At 38.7% G+C, this 24,058-nt stretch overlaps 1 protein-coding gene across 19 annotated transcripts in view; it reads right to left on the reverse strand.

Annotated features, from left to right (window-relative positions):
* SOX5 (SRY-box transcription factor 5) overlaps nucleotides 1-24,058 on the reverse strand; it is a 636,975-nt gene that overhangs the window by 34,581 nt on the left and 578,336 nt on the right. For all 19 annotated transcript variants that reach the window (XM_085324081.1, XM_085324084.1, XM_085324083.1 and 16 more), the window contains one exon: nucleotides 1,110-1,287. In XM_085324081.1, the coding sequence (XP_085180207.1) occupies nucleotides 1,110-1,287 (178 nt within the window). The remainder of the gene's footprint in view (nucleotides 1-1,109; nucleotides 1,288-24,058) is intronic.

Genomic DNA, 24,058 nt, shown 5'->3' on the forward strand with positions numbered 1-24,058 from the left:
GAATCATAATGTATCTACAGTGGAAAGGTAAGAGTGGGATCTATATCTGCTTTAAACTTTGGACATAACCGTGGGTCTTCCTGGTATCTATTTAGGTAGAACATAGGCTACAAAAAGCTTGAGAGAGAGACCTATAGAGACAGAAAATGTTTTCACTACATAGCACTATGATAACACAGAAACAGCTCCTGATACATCTGGCCTATGCTTCCTTTTGTTCTTCCTGCCATCTCTGAAAGTGGCCAACATGAGACATTTTAGGAGCCAGAAGTCCCACAACAGCAAGGGTACAACAATCTGCACGTTTAATTCTCTTCACAGACTTCATTTTATATCCTGAAATCTTAATTCAGGTTATGTTAAATCCCTCTTGCAATGAAATGTTTCAGTTAGAAGGATCAGGAATGCAGTGGATAAGCATCTTACTTATACAGACATAAAGAGTAGTTCCTTTAAAAATTGTACTTGTAAAATTGTTGCCAGGTGCATTATTATTTAGATAGTCTTTAGGCAAAAAGGCAATTTTGACAGGAGGAAGAATTAATATTGTGTTGTGGAACAATTTTCAAAACCGACTGTTTGCAAGATACAACATCAAACTTACTTTAAAATGGATCTGCTGATTTTGTTTTTAGTTAGCCATTAGTATTTTCTCTGGTAAACTAAGTTAAAATTATGCCGCATGCAGTTTTTCAGAGGACTAAGCATTAAACCTGTAATCTTCCAAAGACTTACTTGCATCTGTAAAACTCTAACCAGCAGGGAAATTTTTGTTAAAGTTTATTCATCACTTGCTTTTTTTTAGATGTCATGGTAGAATCTGTCTCTCTCTAATGTTTGCCATTAAACATACATCATTTATTAACTGTTATTGACAAAGCAGTATCTCAAATAATGCAAGTTTTTGTTTTCCTAGTCTGCATACAAGGTTAAGATACTCATCCTGCGCTGTGAAGTATGTGGTAGTTTCTTCACTGATATCAATAAATGCACTATTAGGGTCAACCTGTGATGCTTATACATCACTGTCTGGGTTTGGCTGATAAATGCCCACTCTTTAATAAGACCTACTAATGGATATGAAGAGGGACAAATGAAAGTGAGCTTACCTATTGTGTTAGCTCTGGCCGAAGGACTAGCTAATGTTGCTGGCACAGAGGATTTTAGTGAACTGGCCCCACTATTTATTCTCAGAGTTGGCATATGAGGAGAGGTGGGTGATGTGGGAGATTTGCCATCAGATGTCTTGGGTTTGGCTGAAAGGTTCAGAGGCTGGGCCACTTCATCCTAGGATGAGCAGAAGATAAAACAATATTATTAAAAAATGGCTGTTGGCACAATACTACCCAAGCAAAAGCAGTTGTTTTCCGTTCACATGAAGTTCTAAACCTGGAAGGTTGTGTGATATATATTAAGATCAAATGTGATACCACCTTGCCACACCACTTTGGAACTGAGATGGCCAGTGGATTGGAAAATTAGCATGATGAGATTAGAGAATATTCTCTATTTGCAGTTTTTATGTAAGAATTGTCCCTGAAGAAATTATTCACACCAATAAGATATATGCCTCTGTAATGAAAATAAAGAATAATTTTACAGTAGTGTTCTATTCTATTGTTATTTTGTTTTGAACTTAAAATAGGTGAAACTAAATAAAAAGTAAAGAGAATTTTTACTTAAAATTCAAAAGCCCTCTATCCCCCAGCTGTGAAAAATTGTCTGAGTGGGTTTGGGKTTTTTTTTACTTCTGTTTTCCTCTAAACTTCCCAGACTTAGAATTGCAAGTACAGAAATATCATAAGAAACATATACTTCTCTTTCAGTAGAACAAGAGAGCAGGAAGGGCCTCTCATTTCTTTTTATAAAATTTGAAACAATGGCCTTGATAATTCTGTATAAGCCTCTAGATTTTTTCATTTTTTTCTGAGCTGAACTTCAAGATTTCAATAATTATTACTATGTAAAAACAGAAAACTTGGGTCAAATATTTTACAAGGTAATTGGAATTACGTATAAAGTTGGTTTGATTAAATACACATTAAACACATCAAAATTCCAAGTTATGTATTTTTGTTTGACCATCATAGAAAACAAGAAAAAACAGAAAAAGGAAAACACTCATTTCAGTAAAGAGGATACTTTAGAAATAGTTTTAACTGTCTTTTAAGTAGCCAGAAATAATGCATATGGTATTAGATTCAAGCACCACATGTTAGCTGAGCCTTCCTCTGACATTGTGACTTCGGAAAGTCATCCGTTAGCTAATAAAGCACATGTTGTTATACTGCATAGTCTTGTTTCAGCTATAGGCACTGAAGAAGTTGATTCTGATCTTCATAAGTGGTAAGTACATTCACTGCTATAGACCTATCCCTGACTTACAGCAATGCAAAGTAGACTGGAATTAGACTCATAATGTTTGAGTGTTTTACAGTTACCACTAAACTATCTGTAACTACCATCATATAATACTGATTTTTTTCCACAAAGGGTGGTGTGCTGCAGCACAGAAGGAGTTTTATAGTTGCCTATTGTATGTGGAAGTACAATGTAAATGTATGAATGTCTCCAACCACCAGAAATTTGCTTATGTTTCTGCAAAGCACTGTCATATAGCTTTTCAATTACCTTAAACAAGCAAACTTTGAACTAAGCACTTTCATTGTATTTGGATATTTTTATGCTTTTGTAATAGTCATAGCCAAAAATAAATTAGAGCTGAGTAAACAAATCAATCGGGAACAGAGTGGACAAAACTGTCCTTTCTGAAGTGACAGTGAAGCTGTCCTAGATGCAGTTGGCGCGTAACAATAAAGGGGGGAATATCAATGGATAAAATTGTCTTAGGACTCTATATTGTATTGTCACAAGTGACTTAGGCATGTAGAAGGTGAGTTCTGTTGATTTGCTAGTAGACTGAGGCCTCTGGGTTATGCAGGTGTTCCAAAATTTTTTCCAATTCAACAAGCAATTGATGTTTTGAGAAGGTATTCTTTCCCTTACACAAACACAAATCCATGTGAGTTAGCATAAAACAGACTAATGTATTAGCCAAATGGAAGGGGACTTGCCCTGCTGTTCCATTATTTCAATTAAGAAATCTCAGAACAGTGCAACTACAACGTTGGAAGAGCAGTACGGAGACAGTTTGCACGAAAGTGTAACTTCAAACCAGTCGACAAGCCAATCAAACACAGCAATCCTGTGCCAGACTAGGATCCCTGAAGATCAAAATTGTCTATTTAGAAGACAGCATCAGCAGCAATGCAAACCCGCCCACAAATCTGCATCAGTTCAATTCAAGAGGGGTTAGTTTCCATGTACATTCAATTCTTGACCTCTGTTGTAAGTGCCAGCAAAAGGGGCTGTTGCTCCAGATATGGTAGTGAAAGCAGCAGTGTGCTCTCTCTCTACTAGAAATCTGACTGCGAACAGCACGTCATTTCAGCCAGACCACCAAACAGTCACCAATGGGAATGGCTTTCACTCCCTACAAACCCAGGTCAGACTCCAATCTGCCATCTAAAGCTAGAAGTTTTTTTCAGTCTTGTCCTTTTTGGAGAAGCAAACCACCTGGCCTATCCTGTCCCTATAATGTTTATTTTCCTTCCCTTCTCTCACTCCTCCCTTTTCCTCAATCCATTCTGCCATACCATTTTTCATCCTGGTGTGAAGGCAAGGTTTTGTGCAAGTCCACTATGCAACAGGTTTGGGTCTCATTTAACGCAAGTTAGAAATGAGGAAGGTGGCTTTTCCATCCTAAGCATCTAGTGATGAAGCTATCTGTGCTGTCACTATTCTTGGTAGTAAGAATGCTCTTCTTCATTCAAGTCAGCACAGCCTTCTCTGGAGCCAAGAAGCATAAGACTTTGTGGAGATAACAGAAGGCGACAGTTCCAGAGCTGATAAATGTCATTCCAAATCACTTTCTTTGTGTGTTCAGGCTAACGGTAAGTTAATCAGAGGTCACACAAGCTTGGTTCTTACATAGGAGAATAACTAAACAATTTTAAGTGACTATATGTATTTAATCGATATTACTTCACTGTTTAGTCTTCATAACATTTTTATTTCTGTTGGTTCAAAGAACATTTTCACATCCACATTGGAACTCAAATGTGTTAAAGACTCAGTCAGAGAGTTTAGAAATTGTTGTATTCTGAGCTAAGAAGAATTTCAGTCATCCCCTTTACCACAACAGAACTGCACTGATCTAGCCCACAGGAGCATAAGAACTACCTGGGAAACAGTTAATAATACACAATTGTGTTAAATGTGAACACCACTGTTAGGATCTCCATGCTTACACTCAGTGAGACATTTTATCCTTTTCTATTTCTGCAAACATAAAATCAAAATTCTCTGGATGAGTTTCTATTCTATGCCATTCCAGTTTAAACCAAGGAGGACTGTACTGTCTTCATTATTCATTTGCACCTGCATAACCAAGAGGAGAATTTAGCGTTGGCCTCCCTTTATTTTTACTATAACTTCTTCCAGCGAACATTCTGCCATATTATAGATTAGCAGGGCTCACTCTCAGTTATATAAATGCTACATAAGTGCAGCGTGAAGGGAGCTAGGTCAAATACGAGTAATAATACAAAAAAAAAAAAACATATGTAGCATGTTCACTTCAGGTTGTTTGCATCTTTAAACAGCTGGAAGAGAAATTTTATTTTATACAGTGGGATCATAGGACCTAGAACAACTCCCTGTACTTGCTTTTTGTTAAAGGAAGCCTGGTATTGATTGCCTTTTCTTGACATGCAGAGTTATTCTAAGATGCCATTGATAAGAACAAGACAGTATTTTTTAGAGTTAAACAAAGTCAAACATTTATTTATATACCAGCCAAAACGATTATTGCTTAGAATAGAGGACATTAAGACCCAAAGGCTTGTAATAATATAAACACAGATGTGATGAAAGTAAAATATGATCTCGATTAAAGGTTATGAAATGTTTCCTTTAAAAAGTAGCATATTTGTCTAACAAAACAAAATACAGATGAAAAAAATGTAGAGAATAACGCATAAGCAAAAACACATGATGGAGGGCTAATAAAATGAAGTACACACAGTGAAAAGCAAAGCATTGGTACAGAGATTCCAGTCACCTGCTTCACAGYAGTATCAGGATAGTTGCTATTTTAGGCAGAGCTGGTGGTTTGCTTCCCAGGATTGGAAAGACTATCATTAACCACAGCTCTGGAGCTCAGGGTCCTTGATTTGATCTAGAGGTTTTTTCAGCTGATCTCGAGACATAGGGGAGAAAATACAAGAACCCTCCATCCGCGTCAGCATTTGAGGCTAAATGGACAGCAGAAAAGACAAGATTCAAGAGTGGAATTTTGTAGCTTCATTACACCTGGATTTGTACAGCTTTGAGCTTTCAAGTTTAAGCATCAGACATTGGAAATCCTCAAATGGAAGGCTTTGTAAGTGCCTCACAAACAATCTAAGCAGAAATACTGCTGGCACACTGAGTGTGTATCACATTGCTTTTATAAGGTTTGTATGGTCCTTTGAAAACTTAAAATGCTAGGTAAACACAAAGTGCTTACTAACATGGAACGAAAAAAACTGAAATAGAGAGAAAAAGAAAAAAACTTAATCAAGGTCATATACTGAAGTATTTCAGATGGACCCAAGAATTCGGCCTCAGTCATGCATACTACAAATAGCTGACTGAAATGGTGTCTTTTCTAATGTTTCTAAGGGCCAGATCAAGCTGTCCCTTTTTATTCTCTCCTAAGATAAAAGGTTCATTTATGTCTGAATATGGAGAAAGACGAGACTGAAATCTGATTTTGACAATCTTTCTAAATCAATTATTAAAAATTGCACTATTTCAATACCAGGAACTAAATGAAAGACTGATAGCCCAGATGCATGAACCAGTCTCAGAAAAAGGAAAAAGGTGCTCGTGGGGGAAAGAACCCAGATGATTTAGTTGGATTTTTAATCTAGCTTATTTTCATATATTTTACAGATTAGTTTAGTATTAAAGCACAGTTACTGAATTATTGTACTGTAATTTAAATCCAAGTACCGCATCCCACTGTGGCACACACTGAAGGTCCAGGTTGCACGGTTTATTACAAAATCATGAACTATGCTGTGTATCATCTGACTGGCAATACAAATGTGCTTAAATGACCTGGCATAAGCACAGCCTAGCATGCTTTACTAAAGAGGCTTTTCATGACCTCTGGGAACACATTCGCCACATATTGCTGCCTATTTAAATGACCTTGACAGTACAAATTGCAGCCAAATGAGTTAGAAACAAGAAGCTGGGGGGGGGGGGAGGGAGTTCTAAAAGAATGCCTCTCCCACCTCTCCAGAAACAAAGCCTCATTCCCCCACCCTGTTTCTGTTCCATGGAGATCTTCATTTCAACAGAAATGCAAAATATGGAGCACTCACTGGCGCGTCTGGGGCAGAGACAATGGCGCTATTGTTGTGCACTGAACAATGCAGCCACTCAGTGCCTTACCCCGTCGCTCTCTTGCTCATCCAGAAACGTCTAACCAAAATATTTGAGAAGCAGAGCTGCAATGGCATATATGCAAATAAAACCCTTCAACATCGCTGTCCCTCAAGACTACAGTTGTCCATGCAGTCACACAAAGATATTGGCAGCTTTCTGCCTGTCCCCTCCCCCTGCTCTGAAGCCACTCATGGTGAAATTATCAGTAGTGATAATAAGAAGCCGAGAGGTAAAGGCAGTTGTGAAACATGTTGTATAAATGAATCATGCTGCTGATATTATCCTCACTGATGAAATAATTGTATTAAATTAAGCAGGGATGTTCACATGACAGGATGGGTGAATTAGATAATGCTCATCTGCAGCTGCACCTCCTCCTGCTGCATTCTCAAGTTTTGATTAAGAATAATGTGTCCCTTCCTGCAAAGGTGGAAATTTCTCTAACTACACAGAARGAAAGAGATGGGGACATATAAACAGACATCTTGGTCATGATACGATAATACAAACAGCAGAATTAGTCTTTAGCTTCACAGAGGTCACTTTATCCTACCATATCTTTGCCTATGAGTTGCAGTGGAGAAAGTACCAAAAGACATGACCAGACTCTTGTCAGAAAGGAAAAGAAAAGGCACTAAAGATAAGACAGAAGGCAAATATCAGAAAGGACTGCCCTCTTTTCTTGCCCTGCAAAGTGCACAGACTTTTCTGTGCCATCTGCAGCAACATCTCAGCCCAAATTTCTGTCTCTACTTGAATCACATTTTGTTATGGTGCTGTTTTGCTGAGTGTCTTTTCCTCAATGCATTGCTCTCAGGAGCTGCACACTTTATCAACTTAGTGCATGTTGCAYACTTTATCAACTTAGTGCATGTTACCCAACCAAAGCTAGTACTTCTATGGCTGTACCGATATTCCCCAAATACTCTTACTTGTGGGACTCAAAAGAGAGGGAGAAGCTGAGCTGCCTCATATTTGYGGCAAATACTACGTTTTTTTCTCCTGTTAGCTTCTTTTAGGGGACTATTCAAGGAATAAATTACTCCCAAATAGTCATTAATACACTAGTGGTACACTTTTTCTTGCACAGTCTCCTTTCCTGTTCACAGGCAAAAGTGATGCAGGAATACACAATCTTAATTCATTCTGCTTTTTAGTATGAGAGACAGAGAGTCTTTTTCCAGTCCTGTTTTACAAGACTGGGGGTTCTCAGTGAGGATATACTCTAGGGACTTTGTCCTCTCAGAAAAATCCCTAATTTCTTCCTCTTTCATTTTTCTTTACTGGAAGTCTTGCTGCCAGAGAAGAGGTCTGTAGCTACAGAGACTAATTTGCTGCCTGGAAACTCCAAGCTTTGATTTTGTCTAGTCCACATGTTGTCACAGTAAAATCAGAGATTTGCTGRGTTGTTTTCTGCCTGTATCTGGAATTGTTGTTTCTAAAAGTTTTACATAGGATTCACAAAAAGATGTAGGAAGAATAAAAGAGGAATGATGCAAAAGAGRTGCAAAATCACCTGTTTGTGAACACGGAAGGCCCTAGGAGCTGTATGCTTTGCCCCCAGCAACCTTTTTCTGGCTGTGCAGTGCTTACTTTATGAGTATCACTCTATGCTTAGAGCCATAGAATACAGCTGCAGAAATAACAGAGGACCAAGCACTCCTGAATTCTGCATGCAGAAGTGTAAAAGCAACTCTCAAATGYCTTTAGGAAATACAAGTACTGTACTGGGACCTAGCCCTTTCGGTCTCAGGGAGCTGAAGCCAGCCTTGTGTTTGGCAAACAGAACAYATCACCACATACAACTTAGCAAAATGAGCAAACTGGTTTGTGTTTACTCAAAAATCATTCATTTAGATTCTAAAATTCCTCAGAGAAGCATCCTCCAAACCATACTTCCAGCTTCTGCCTGGCTTTGGACTGCCAAAACGCCCACCATCCTTGTAAAGTCTCCTGGTAATCTCCACAGACAAACAGTACAATGTGTTTGAGGAAAGCTGCTGGTATGATATTTTTATGCTATTTTTGCTTGATTGTGAGTTTCCAGTCGCACCAACCTTTAGGAAAACCTGATGACTTGTAGATGTTTTTCCCAAATCAGATCCAAACTTCAAACATAAATTTTCATCCATACAAAATATAACTGACTTTTTCCTATTGCCATTATTCTGCTGTTTGGGCACTTGCTCTTCTGTTAGACTGAAACAAGCAGAACTGATTGTTGCTTGCTATATTGCTTAGGATCGCATGCATGGATATGCAGTACAACATGAGGCAAAACTGAAAGAATAAAGTCCTTTTGGCATTTGCTCGCACCTCATAATGAAAAAGCTACTTCTCATGCTGCATCTCTGAGTGAGCAAAAAATTAAACTCAGTAGCCTCATTTACAAAAAGAAACTTCAGTGAAGCTTTTTTGAGTAAATCTTGCCAGGTTTTGCATGAACTGAGAAGAATTCATATGAAGTAAAGACACATTAGCCAGTGCTGAAAGACTGGTCGCTTGAGACTGTGCTAGTGCACACTTTGTGCCAAACTTGAGTCCTTTTGTTAGCTTTTCACTTCTAATAATTATTGTTCAACTCTATATTCCACATCACTGCTCTACCTATTTATCCGGTGTAATACTATTAATTAAGCACTTCTCCAAGAAGGCTCAAGTCAGCTGCTAAGCACGAAGGGTGACTTAGGCACAGGTCAGCAGGGATTGATGTAGAGACTACAAATCTTCAGCAGATGCCAACAACCAATTTTTCATGCTTTTAACCATGCAAATCACTACATAACAAGTAAAAAAACATTAGAGAGGATCACAAAATTGTAGAGGACAGGAGGGAAAAGGCATCTTTCTAGAAAGAATGTTTCTTCCAAACAGCCCCCACTGAAACACACGGCAAACAATAAAGTGCGAGARGGGAAAAAAGTCACTTCTCCAGTTCTTCAAAGGAATATTAATTAATTAAAGCTCATAATTACCTCTACAGCTTTTGCCTTTTTTTGTAAACAGGAAGAATGAGGCACAAAGTGGCTAAATGATTTGCCTAGTCTCACACAGTGAGTAAATAACTGAATCAGAAAGAAGAAACAGTGCCACTCTTATTCAGATCTATGATTTCTCCCCCCCCCCCTTTTTTTTTTTTTTTTTTTGGTACTTGACTGAATCTCCCCAAGTGTCCAGCTGCTTCAGAAGAAGCTGCAGGACAAAGTAGGTGGCTGTCAGATAATCTGATCTGTGACATGCATTCTTGAACTTCTGTTGGGTAGAAACTACAGGGTACCATGCTTCCTCATAGCCTGTTTGAAAAGCRGATCCAGATTTTAGGCTGGATTTGGGTTGCTGTCTGAACTGAACTTGGAGTCACCACCCTCCAACAAATAACCCCTAGGAAACGTTAAGCATAATGAACAGCAATGAAAACAGCAAAACCCGAAAGGATGGGGAAGGACTTGGAAGGAAATAAAGCAAGGACCTGCAAAGCCAAACAGCATTAAACTAGTACATTTTAAATGAAAAACAAGAAAACAGAAGCCACAATGATCAAAGCCTCCCACCTCCTCTCTGTGGTGGATGACACCTTCGCTGGGAGCACACCACCACCTCTAACCCCACACCTGCAAAAGGAATTAATTTCAAAAAGAATACAGACCAAAGCACACCATATCAAAACAAATTAGCAACAAACCCCTCCTCCTGCTGCGGTCAGGCAGGGGAAGCAGAAATGATGCATGGTTTGTTAGATTCAAGGGGGGAAAAAAAAGACAAAACAAAACCAAAAAACAGCTGTTGAAAACTTTAGAAGAAACAAGTCAAAAGAGCTTGGAAAAAAAGAGATTTCAAACAGTTTGGACAACCAACGTAGGCCTAAGAAATTCCTTTTCAAAACCACCTGTATTTCCTCTGACTTTGGGTATCTCTATACAGTCTAGGTATATTTTTCACTGAGACAGGCAGCTACATATGCAATACAACGAGTAGGCAGTGCAAAGATAAAATGCACTGGTTTTATTTATAGATATATACAAGCTGTATGAAAAGTGTCAAAATATGTTTTGTAACTGTAGATATGACCTGCCTGACAATTTTCTTTTTCAAACTAATAGCTTTTCAAAGGGAAACTATCAACACAAAACTCATCGTTCTTTAATGCTTGCATGCTATTAACAACATCCCAGATCACTAAAATCAAAATGATTTTTCACTCTGTCTTGCTGTATGTTTTTTTTTTCCATTTCACCTCATTTTAGCAGTAAGACCAAATCTAATCAGCAGTTCCAGAAACTGGGGGCAACAGAGGAGGTGTCTGAGGTACCATCAGGAATGTTTAAAGCAAACAYATACTCCATCCTTGAAAACTGTGCATAAACACATACTCCATCTTTGAAAACTGTGCACGCACAAAAAGAAATAAAGACCTGGTTGATATTTATACCCCACCCCTAGTTAGATATCTGAGCCTTAGCTACTTGAGAGTATACCTGCTGCGAAGGGCTCTCGCCTTCCCTGTGCCACAGTCATGCCTTATTTATTGCTGAGTCCTTGGGTCATGCGTGGGCACCCGAAGAGACTCAGGTTCCTTTCCTGATTTTGCAACAAGCATCCTCTAGGAACTCAGATGAGTCACTCCTCAGCTAATTTTCTTCTTCACCATGGTCACTGACATCTTCGCAGAGGTTACAAAATATTACCAAAACGAAGTGTTAGTGTTTTGCACTAGCGCAAATGGCTAAAGAAGGCAAAAAGCCACCTCTTTTGCCTTAATTCTCTATTTATAAAATGGAGAAAACACACCCTTTCATCTCTGATGAAAGGGTTTCTTCCATGCAAAGTGAGCATACATCACATATATGTTCATTTAACTGCATGAGGATCCCACTCTTTAAAGCTCTTTAGTAAGTTTTATTGATATTATACCTACATAATTATCCTAAAGAACATATTAAACAATCATAACAATCATAATTAAAACTGAAATACACTGTAGTTCCATTTCTATTTGCTACTGTCACTACTGAATACAGGTTACAAGCAGAATAGCACTGAAAAAGTATTCAGCCCCCCTTGGTGAATACACTGTTCAGATCTTATTCCTGATCCACACCAGCAAAAATGAAATCACCATCAGGACCAATATCAGGGCCAAATTGCTGGCAGGCACAATGAACCACTAATTGCGGGACTCATTAGTTAGACTCATAGTTTGTCCCCATGAGATGCTGAACACTTTCAGCTCCTTTTAAAACCTCATGTCTTAGAAATTAAAATTAACAACTACAAACTAGTATTTCTGTTACACTGTAGAAACTCAGCATGAATTTGAAGTCAGATCACAAGAATGCCAAAAATCTATTGTGTAAAATTAGGCAGATTTTTATCTATGATTTCCTGTTATTCCATACATACATGCATACACAATAGATATTCCATGCTGTTTCTCAAGCCTAAACAATCAGTTAAAATAGTTTTTGTAAAGCTGAAAGAAGACAACTGCCTGCAAAAATACCTTTCAAATAGCCCCAGCATCACACTGTTATGATTGGCCTATTCTTTTGAGACGTAAAACAAATGTCTATTTAAGAACACATCCAAATGCATTTCCATCACTCAGCCAGAACACATTCACCTCCCAGAAGCTAACACTGTATGATATGGAAGGAGAGAGAAGGAGAGAGGGAGAGAGGGAGACACAGAGAGGAGACCTTTAGTCCACCTACTGGCTTCACTAAAGGCAATGAATCCAGCCCTAGCTCATTTCAAGTAGGTTCAGTTGTGTCAAAGGTTACCCACAAGCTATTTTTTGATGATTTATAGCTGATGTCTACAGATCTCCTTTTATTTTAATGATAACTTCAAAGGAGACATTAAGACACTCTTTGTCTTCACAGAAGTACATAAGAGGGAAGCTGACATCTTAAAAAAAAATCCAAGGGGCCAATTCACTATTTCTGAACAGGGCCAGCTCTGGGCAATTTTTTTTTTTCAAATCTTATCCAGAAGAAGGAAGACCACCTTCCCTCCCCCATTTCTCCATTTCTCCCATATTAAAGCTGCTATGCTTTGTGACTTATTCTGGGCACAAATCCTACAGCACTGACTCAATGTATATGTCACCAGTTAATTAGGATCAAGACAAGACACTAGGATACTTGGTAAGCATAAGGTAATTTCATCGCCTCACCAGTAACAGCATACTGGTTATACATACTACTTAACATATATATTTATATAGCATATTCTTCTGTTTGAGCCCAGAGCAATTTACAGAGTGAGTCCCAAACGATACCATATATCACAGAAATCCTTTCACCCCACACAACACTTTGCAACAGTGCAGAAAAAGCAGTAGCAAGACATACTGAATCTATTTGAAATTTAAGATGTCACGCCTGTAAAACCCTGAATAGCTGTCCAAATCTGAGATTATTTCTAGCATGGAAATTAGGGTGTGTGTGCATGAGTGTGAGCACRCGCATGAGATCAGTGTGCATGCATGCACATGTTGTCAATCTTCATCTCTAAATAATTTTGGAGCTCACCAGGGCTATTTCTGTCAGGCTTGATGATGGAAGGAAGTCCTCAAAGAACCATGTGATTTGCGTAAAGAGGAAACGGGGCAGAGGAGTGGGGCACCGTAAGCATCTCCTCTTAGGAAAAGACTCCGACATTTTAACAGACACTAGGGGATCCCCCTATGAGAAGTCTACATCTCCAGTCAGAGTCTAAATATTGTGAGACTTCACAAACACTCAAGAAACTGGTACTCTTGGAACAACTTGCTCCTTTTAAAATGAAGGCAGAAGAGAAAGTACCTATTAATTTTCTTTTTTTCGGCTCTACAGGTCGCTGAATATCTATGCTACCTTCTCCCTTTGGCTAGTGAAAATGATGCGGCTGTGATCTTCCTCACAGGCTAGCCCCAATAAACTTTAATTGTTTGGTATACCAGTGAACTGCCCAGATCTCACAAAATCGCATTATTCAGCTTAGGAGCTGCAGTTCATTGGCAGGACCCATTCTGTGTAGAGAAATTCGCATTCCTAAGGCTGTGAAATTAGGAAGTGTAAATCCAGAAATGAAACGTAGGGGGCAAACGGTCATGTGGCACCCCTTTAACTTCTGATATCGCCAATGAAATGCCAATGTGACTTTCATTTCTCAACCAAATGCATGTGTCAAACATCCCTGACCCCAGATTAGGTTTGGGCCTTTTATAGAGCACATTGAAAGCTCAGYTCTTCTGCACACATACGTGCACATTTATGTGCACATTTAAGCAAACAACAATGAATTAATTCATCCCAGGGTTTTAATTGCTGAATCATTATTTTCAGATGCCATCAGAGGCTAGCATAAGAGTATCCAAAAAGGCAACAAGACAGTTTTAGGGAAGACTAAGAATATTGGAAACAGGCAAAAAAGGGAGTCATTCTGATCTGCAAGCACAGCAGAAGAAACAATAATTTAGACTAGAAATATTCAAGATTTTACTGAGACAACCAACAGCAAAATTCAAAATATATTAACTTACAGCTGTTAACTGAAGTCTAGACAGCTCTTAGCATGGCTAAAGATAAAAATAACCACTGACCTGGAATGACTACAGCCCTAAGAGAGCTACTTTTGGAGAGTGCAATTCATAAGGACCTGACATAATAAAAATATTCTTCAGAACTGTGATAATCATATTGTCTTCCTAATGGTCCACTGAATTAAAAGTGCTTTAGTATTCTGTCACTACATTTCTCCTTTTCCTGGTACACTGCTTCAGAGTCTTCTCTGGAGCACTCTAGAGAGGAATAAATGTATCCCTGAAACTCAACTTTAAGAAGCTTTTTGTGCCAATTTTCCCATGGATATGTCATGTTGGGTTGTGTTTGTCACTATGTAACTCCTGTTGCATTCTGTTAGCTTGAAATCATGTAATGCGATGTGGCTGATTCATGACGTGACATGTCACTGCATGGCATGTCAGCCGAAAGCCCATACAAACCCGTGCGCTACACTTCCGTACACACGCAGCTATTAAAAACATTCCCCATTTGTTTTAAATTTACTAGCAAGTGCTGGCACATACACTCAAAAAAGTTTAAGAAACACTAACAACTTATGAAATGCTCTAACTTATGTTCTTTCAGTTATATCATGACTGGAAGTTGAAGAGCCTTCTCTCCAGCAATCTTATAGCAGACAAGGTCTCCTCCTCCATGCACGCAGCTGGTCAAGACACCGAGCAATCTTTTATCAAGGATATATTTTCCTCAACCAGAATTCTTTTTCAGAGACATCAGTCATGATATCAACTTATCTTTCCCCCAAAAGAACAGGAAAAAAGTAGCAACTGAAATGAAACAGAACAAACTACACCGACTCATTAGTAAAAAAAAATGTTACATTTGAAATCATAGTTTGGTACCATCAGTGGACAAAGGTATGTGATCAGAATCAAAATTGTCTTAACTGGTTTCATATATGAGTCCTTGTTTAATAATGTCAGAAAACAAAATGATTTGCTGCCTCAGTTTGTCTGCTGCTAATTTCTACCCTCTTTGGATATTTTTTACCTGGTTTACCACAGTTAAAAAATGTAATYTTGTTGAATAATGCTTATGCCTTTGCAGAACTGCAAACATGGAGTCATCTACGATTTGTCACTGAAAATTAAGACTACTTGATTAAAATAGTAATTCTTAGATTCATTTTATTTGTAGCTGCCCTCCAAGCCTTTGGAATATATTTATACCTGTCTGTAAGTTTCAGCCACGATGGCCAGAAGCTTTTTGTTAAAATGAGATTCACATGACTCTGGTGGCTGGGTCTTTAAATGAACTAYCCATTACCATATTACAAGATATGGCTACACTGAGAAACCTATATACTTTAAAGTAACAGGATTTACAGATAATTTCTCTGAAACCCTCTTTCACACCCTTTCCATTTTACAGCAAGCAATTTAAAATATATGCGGCACAACAAATGTAAAGGTCTCAGAAACTTCAGTGAAATATTTGCTAAGCACTTAATATAACTCTAGAGTCCATACCAACCTATGAGAAACCGTCTCTTTGAATTTGAAAATCAAATAGATTCCTTCTCCATTCTGCTGCTAATGTCACTTCTCTTCAACTATTCACAGCTACCAAGGATTACAGATTAAAACGTTTCAGGTTAAAAAAAAAAAAAAAAAAAAAAAAAAAAAAGTGTGCAGAGCTCCCTTGTTAAGTGTTACTCATGCAGCAATAGGTACATTAATACCTACTGCAAACCAGATTTCTTTGATGCTTAGTTTAAATTGCATTCTGTCTGAATGTGTCAAGAACAGCTAATTTCAAATCTAGCATTTAAGATGTGGAAGCAAACCACTCTCAGCAGATAAAGCAAGCAGCTTCTGGAAGCTACCAGACTGATCATATTAAAATTTGGTACAAGCAGCTCAGAAATTTACTTTCTGTGTTGAAGAGTGCTATGTGTGTGTACAGAGTGTGTCCTATAAAGGATGGGTACACTGCTGTCCAGTGGACAGCCCTGCCATGACARCCTGTGGACTTTATCTGTCTTTATAAACACATGCTAAAAAATACCTAAGCACTTAAATGTGGACTTGATGTGAAAGGGAAAATTTTGTGCCTAAATTGAAGCATCTGGCTTCCTTGCAGAAGAATTTTGTAGAATCAATCTTTTGCTCCATTTSAGGCTGTCTCCTACTCTCTGAAACCAACATGCTGCCACTATTTTGCACAAACCTGTGCTCCTGGAATAAGCACATTCCTTGACTTAGAGTGTCTAACAGCTCAGAGTCTAGAAAATAAATCTCTAGTAAAAAGACAGARGAACTTAATTTCATATTAAGAAGGTAACCAGAAATTATCACAACACTGGYGATAACAATTCTGTTATCTACATCTGAATTTGTAGCTAGTATCAGTCCTTCAACTTTTCAGTGCTGTGAAAGATACTCTGATWCTTAGAAACCCCCTATGAAGAACACTTCCCCTCAAGCTGAACTTCATGTATGAACTTCTCAYGCTTAGTTTCTCTTACACAGCAGAAACCATTTCTCCTACGTACTTTCCAACTATTCCCCCAGAACAAGCCCATGTGAAAGGTGACTGACAAAAAMCAACAGTAACCAGAAAAATCTAATCTTTTCTTTTTCTTTATGCAGCTCCAGATTCCATACTGTCACTCCTAAACCCTTTCACTGCTACTCTTGGGACGGAGTACATCAGCACAACAGCTATCTTAGGGATATTAAAAAATAATAATAATAATAATAAAAAATCCTGTGAGAGTGTTTTCTGGCTTGGGGTTCCCCAAGTCTCTTCTGAAATGCTGTTTTTTTCTTATTGAAATTCCTTCTTCCAAGTGACACTAGGTGGGTAGTTCTGTCATACAGCCTCTCCAGAAGTGCGTAGATATTTCTAAGCAACAGAATAAGACATGAAACTGAAACAAAATGTCAGGTCCCAACATTCCTGAATGTTGAGGGAACCTAAAACTGGATCTGATTTTAGTAGCTGCCTCCTGAAAATAATAGAGCATGGTGTAATGTCTCAGTCTGCAGTGTCACTGCTAAGCCAGTGTTGTGGAATAGTTATCCAACAAGGATAAAAACTACTCCCTGTCTGCTCGTGCTCCTCCTCTCCTACCCAAACTTTTCCCACTTAGGAAAATATGGATTGTTTATTGGTTCACGCAGGGTAAGGATGGCCCTGGCAAGGAACAGTGAGGAACTTGTCAGGAGCACAGACTGCATGTTAGTCATTACCACTTTGTTTTACATCTCCTGTTGTTCCCAGTCTGGTTTCTGAAGACCTCTTTTTCAGAAATGCAGTGGTCTTGCTTAATTTGTGTGACTTACTTTTGTTTTGTGAACTACAGACTTCAGGGGGCTTTTGTTCCCCATTTCCTTTTGTTATGTTTTCTTCCGAGTTTTTGTTACTAAAAGCACTGACTGAGAGTCTTGCAAGGGCTGACTGGCTGGCAACTGTGCTTGAGAGACAGGCTCCTGCCACAGAGGCATGGCATCAAGAAACGAAACTGTGGAGAGTCGATCTAAAAGAGCATCCTAGCAGCCCTGTCAAGTATTTAGTTTATTTTTTGGCAAACGGAGAGGTATGGAAAACAAGAAGAAGGCTGTGTTAGTTCCTACTGTTGCTGCTGCTTTTTAGATACTGTTATTAACACTGTTTTATTGTTCAGAACACACTCTCTATTTTAAACAAGTATCTTAGGAAGTTCCATTAACACACATCATTTCACTGTGCTCAGGCAAACTGTTTAAAATTTGTTTATATGCCTGGCTGTCAAGTACAGGGAGGAGAGCAAAGAAGAGAAAAGTCTCCAAGATCCCGTCACCCACTCTACATTCTGCTATTTAGGAGTAAAAAAATAAGGCAGCAAACAAAAAAGGCTGCCAGGTAAAAAGATAATTAGCTACAAGCTCTCCATAAGAGGATGGACACAGATATTAAAGCACCACCAAGCACTATAGCACAGGTAARGTCTCAGTTTATAGCTCCCTATACATCATTGTGTCCATACTATCAACTCTTTTCTCAACTATTTTACAACTATTTCTAACCTGTTAAATAGACTGACAAGGGATTTGGGAAATGCAAGCACTAAGTAAAGTTTTGAATACATGGATTTATAATATTCTAGGTCTAACTGCTACTCTGGTGTGGAAAAGTTTARTGGATTCATTTACAAGGATTTTTAAATTAATGGTAATTAAAGAATTGTGTACAGCCCAAAAAATTCACAACAACTAAAGAGCTTGCAAATCTTGGAGATAAGCCTATTGTAAACACAGCAATGTTCTAGCAGGGATGGTGTGTCTYCTATTACTTTCGGGAAACCCTTCACTCTAAAATACCTCACTATTCTCTTTACTGAAAGTAAGAATACCTTAATTCCTTGCTGTCTGGAAATGCATTCAGCAGCTGCTGAGCTCTTTGGTCAATAAAGAAGACAATAATTATTATACAAGGTCTAACACAGGCAACGTGCTCATTTCACATTGTTCCTTTCTCTCTTCTCTAGCACTTTGCAGGCAGGAGGGGAAAAAAAAAAGTTTGGCCCCATCCAGCATCATTTAATCAGCTGWACACAGCCAAGACCAGTCCTCTTTATCATACAACTGTCCTCTTTACAGCCAAAGTACTTTGCAGTGCTGGGAAGAACAGTTAGCGCACCTCTCCAAAAATATTTGATAGCATTCAATAATAAAAAGTGTTACGAAGGRGAAATACCAATATCCTTCTACACATGAATAGCAACGTAGCCATCATCTGGAGAGCTGAAATTAATTACTTTCCTCTAACATGAAAACCAAAGTGATCAAAGAAGAAAATTTGGAGGGTAAAAGCAATCTATACAGCTATTTATCAACTAGGCCTCTGCAATAGTCCTGCTACTACTTATCAGCTAAGCCTCTGCAATAGTCATAGCCTGATGTAGCAAGCAAACTGGTACAATCATGTGCATAATGGAGCTTAACTTTTCCCCCAGTATAAACTTTCACACTCTATACTAGCATACAAAAGAGAGAAGAGAAAAAAAGGGAGACAAAGATCCCCAAACAGCTGGACTGCTTAGAGTAGTTATCTAAAATGAAGCTCAGATCAACAATTTGCCTGAATTACAACCAGAAATACCATTTCAATGACTATTCTTACTACCAAGCCATCCTGGGGCCTTGTTCTCACTGCTTCCCTCTATATTATTATTTTTTAATCATATTTTTAACCTGAGTCAAGAAAACTTTCCTGCTGACACTGGTAAGTACATTCCTATTATCAGTTTTGATTGAGAGAACAAATTCCCAACCAGCTCCCCATTAGTAAATGGTTTTCATTTTTTTCCTAATATGGAAGTCTACAGTCGTGTCCAAATTGAAATTCCCATATCCAATGTCTCCTTCTCTTTATTATATCCCTATGATTAGATATCRCTGACAGCAAAGCCAACAGCGAATCAGATGTAGTTTCCCATTCAGACTTGCTTGCCTGGGAGAAAAGGGAGCAAGTACGCCGCTGGTCCCTTTCTACCCTACCATAAGCTGTTGCATATGGCAGCAACTGTAGCACTGTCAGCAGATACTCCTCAAATATAGAAGAAGCTCCCATGGATAATCTTTGGCCATTTTAAGGCCAATCTGTGCTGTATTAGAGGGGCAAGCTCTTAGTCTTTCAAAGAAGATTCTGTTGCTGACTATAAGCAGCATGAAAGATTTTCAATCCAATGTTTACTCTGGTGATCACAGGATCAAATAATGCAAAAATAAAGTACCATCCTCAGTTAAAGATTCACACTGATATTTGTCTGGATAATGCAGTTGAGGAGAATCTGATTGTGTATATCCAACTGCTTAGTGCTGTTTCTGGCTTGTCTGAAACACATTTCCTTTCCTTGTCACAACTCCCAGGTGCTACTGCTGAGCAAATAGTAACATCACKGCCAGAAGTATTTGAAAAGAACAAAAAAATTGATTTGGACAATCTGTGTGCTGTTGCCATTGATGGAGACACAACTGTGAGTAGGGTTAGGACTGAGGGCATAACAAGGTTAAAAGAAAAGTGCCCAGGAATTCTCTCCTGTAACATTTCACACTGAATTGCTCATGTTTTTCAGCAGATGCTACAGACAATGCACTGCGCTTCACCATATCCTGGGAATCATTTAGCTACATTTACAAGCTACATTGAGAATTTACTCCAGAATTACTGTACTTGAAAGATTACATAGAAAGGGCTAAGATCTTGTCACACACACACACACACCCACCCACCCTCGAGATCTTGTATTTATACACACATCAAAAAGCAAACAACAAGGACAGGAATGAACAGGGCCTGCTTACTGCTGAGGGTGATATTGCTGTCCTCATTTAACGGTATGATGTACCTCCTCTGAAGTCRATGAAGTTTGTACCTATTAGTAAGAACCCTAGCACCATGATACGGGTTTCTGTCCAGACATGAATAYTCTTTTATCATGTTACTTCTATTTTCTGCTGCGTGGCACTGTGCAAGCAAGAAGCTTGAAGTTAATCACGAGACTGGCTGGTGGGTTATTCTGCSTAGTCCTTATCTTCATTTGTGCCTAGTCCTCCCCTACTTATTTGGGAGCACGTAGCCACCTTGAACACCAGTTGAGCAGCATGCCAGTATTTACAGCATCAAGGGCAAAATGTGCTTAAGACAGACTTTGGAAATCCAGCACAATTTGGCAAATTTAAGATAGTTGCCTTTCAAATGGGTTGTGGAGGAGGCCTTGGTAAATTTGAATGGTATGATTAGCATACCGGCTGTTTTTAAAACTGCTCAAGAAGAAGCTGTGTTAAAATCCATTTCCGCAAGACACACGCATTTTCTTTTGGACAGGTTCCACTAGCTCTGTTTCTTAAATCAGTTTTTCTGGCACAGAGATTTCTTCTTGGAAGAACGTACAGCACCAGCTCAGTTTCCTAACCAAAACTTGACAGAATGTGCAGCACAGCATAATGGCATCTCTACTTCATGGTTTCCTAAAAGTTACAGCACAGAAACCTGGGAAGTGAGTTTTTCTATTCCAGGTCACATCTGTTGAAAGGCAAGTGAGACAACAGAAAATGCCAGGTTAGTCTGCCCAATGCAATGTTTAAACACTGGTGAGGGCCACTGATAAAAGGTTTGCCAACATGGGGGTTGCCAAGGTCTTAGAGGAGTTTCAGGGATGTTCAAGTCTTACTAGATTTAAAGGATGATCCTTGGCAAATTCTCCCTCATGCTTCTCAGCACTTCTAGAGCCAGCAGTTGTTCCATCTGCTGCTGAGGCCGACTTTGAAGAATCCTTGCAAAGAGCAGCACAGTAACTTTACGTTCCACAAGAGGGGAAAAAAACAGAGCTTTTCAGAAGTGACCTAGATGTTTGCCAGTAGCCTGACACACTCTCAGGTAAGGCTGTCTCCTTGTCTCCAAACACTTGAGTGTATTTCCAAAGCTGCGCCAGTGTAAACTGTGGGCTGAAAATAGAGATTCAGCAAACAGCATTTATTGAAAGCTTGTCTAAGGCATTAACTGTTCATCTGTGGAGGCTTGATGTATGGTGACTCACTGAGAAAGACCACCATGAATTTACTTCGTGAATCAAGCTGCTGGGGGGGGGGGGAAGCTGTGAAACTCAAGACAGATACTCCTTAGCGACAGCTTTTAAAAAAAAAAGAAAGAAAAAAAAATCAGCAAACACACACAAACTTTTGAAAATGTTGAACATAAACAGGCTTTGAAAAAGCAGAGGAAGACAAAAACTGAGGTGCACGGTTTCAACATACAAGCTTCAGTTTCTGCAACTATCAGAGATTTACCAGTGTGTTTTCTAAGCCAGGCCATTTCATTATTGTGTAAGCTTTATTCTAATTACTGTAGGCACTATAAAGGTTTCTTTACCATTTAGTATTATAAATAATTGTGCTTCTAGGCTGGAGTTCAAAGCTCAGTATAGCATTCGCACAACACCACAGGCAGGTCAGGTGACCTTTCTCCAATTCTCCTCTCTCTGGTGCTGAGGACAGACAAAGTGATATGTCTGTCATACGCCATTACCATTAGAAGAGAATCTTGTTCTTTTATTACAACTGAACTCCGCCGGATTTCTCAGCAGGAATGCTAAGTGAAATCAATGTCTTGGATTTCCAGGCTGAGCTTGGAGGTCACAGCCACTCTATCATTTCTCAGCATTATCCTTTCTCTCTCTCTCGCTCTCTCTCTGAGCCTCCAACTGGCACACAGCAGATTGAAAACAGCATGCATCACAGGGCTCATGCTGCACAATTTTACAGCCTTTTGGAGCCCCCTTCCTTTCCTTGTGGCCCACTCTTTTTTTGCAATCTGCAAACAAAACTTGTTTGCGTCCTTCTACAGAGCTGCAAGCCAAAGGCACTGGAACACCTATGAATACGAAAAAACAGCAAAACACACGGGAGAACAGAGCTGATTTTGACAGCTGCCAGTAAGACGGTTATGCTTGATGTTACCAGTAGATATGGCAGGCCTACAATTGCCACAAAATAAATATTGTGTCCCCTTAGATTTCATCAGACAGGCTGTTTGCGCTGGCGAGATCCAAAAACAACATTGGGATTTTAAGTGTAGTGGATCTAGCAAGCTGCTATCCACACACAAAAACCCCTTGTAAAACGCACAAAAATCTCTTGTTAACCATAGACATGAAATTTTGGAAAAAAAACGTATCATCAAGCACTGCATGACTTTGTGATTCCTAGCTCTACAGTATATAAAAGAGGAGGCCAAGCCAAGGACAAACTTTGGGAAGTCAGAAAGTCTGTACTGAGGAGAGAAGAAAGAAAATGTAGACCTTAAGCTTGATACGTTAACACAACAGCCACTAGTTCCATCTCTTTTATTCTTTGAACATATATCTCACTGAGCTGACAATAGCATTATTTATTTGTCTGGTTATTTTTAATCTTTGCCACTTTACTGTTAGGGTAAAAATGAAGACACTACTGTCAATTCAAGGAATCCTTTCTGACATGATAAAGGACATGGACAGCATGCTAGAGGACACCAACAAAAAGAAAGGACACATTTTTACCAGGCTCTTGCTGTCACTTAAATAGGACTGCTTTTTCCATGAATTCCTCAGCTAAATTCTTACTAGCTGTTTTTGCAACAACTAATAAACGCCATTCAGTTGTGACCGGTTACCTAAGCTCACTTGTGGAATATAGTAAGCACATCTTATTCCACTGATTTAATGGGATGGTCTTTAGCAAAATATGGAAGTAGTTCAAAAATCAGATTTATCAGAGGAACAAATAAAGCAGTAATTTGCTTTTCAAAAGCAAATAACTTACTTAGAAAAATGCAACCCATTAAGCAGTGTGCTTCAAAATAATTCAGTGACTTCTGAAAATCTTAAAGAATTTTTATTATCTGTATAGTCCTGATTCTGCAAGTCTTCAAGCCTATTTACACATTCAGTTAGTCCCTTTTGTTGCTACTGGTGGAGTTCTACTGAACCTAGAAAGTAAATTCAGCATGATCCTTTTGTAAATGACCTTTAATGGCTAGTTCGGATTTTTCACTACTCATGGGCAAATACAACAACCAAAACTAAAAAAAAAAAGGTAAAAATTGCTGAAACAAACCTGTAACACTACTTTTTGGATGAGCAATAGTGAAAGATGAAAACAAAAAAAAAATTCTCAAGATTATACTGCATACATTTATTAAGTTGATTTGGCAGAAGGGGAAGAAAATGTTTGTCTTCAACTTAGAAAATTGATTTCAACCAGTTTACCCAGTCCAGATACCAATGTGCTAGAATATTGCTGTATGGGAGCTTCAACATGCAGAGAAACAATTATATATCTCTCTTTKATAGAGAAACTGAAATCTAAACAAGTTGCTGAGAAATCATAGAACCTGAATTTACCTCCTCTGGGCCAGCAAAGATAGGCTAGACATATTTTGTATCTTCCTTCTTGCTATAACTAACTTGTCATCCACTGATAGCGTTCTACAAATGGGGCTACAAGCTGCTAACTTGACCTCTTATA

The sequence above is a fragment of the Rhea americana genome, unplaced genomic scaffold (assembly GCF_003343005.1).
Source record: "Rhea americana isolate MKP2758 unplaced genomic scaffold, rheAme1 scaffold_9, whole genome shotgun sequence".
In the NCBI taxonomy this organism is placed as follows: Eukaryota; Metazoa; Chordata; class Aves; order Rheiformes; family Rheidae; genus Rhea; species Rhea americana.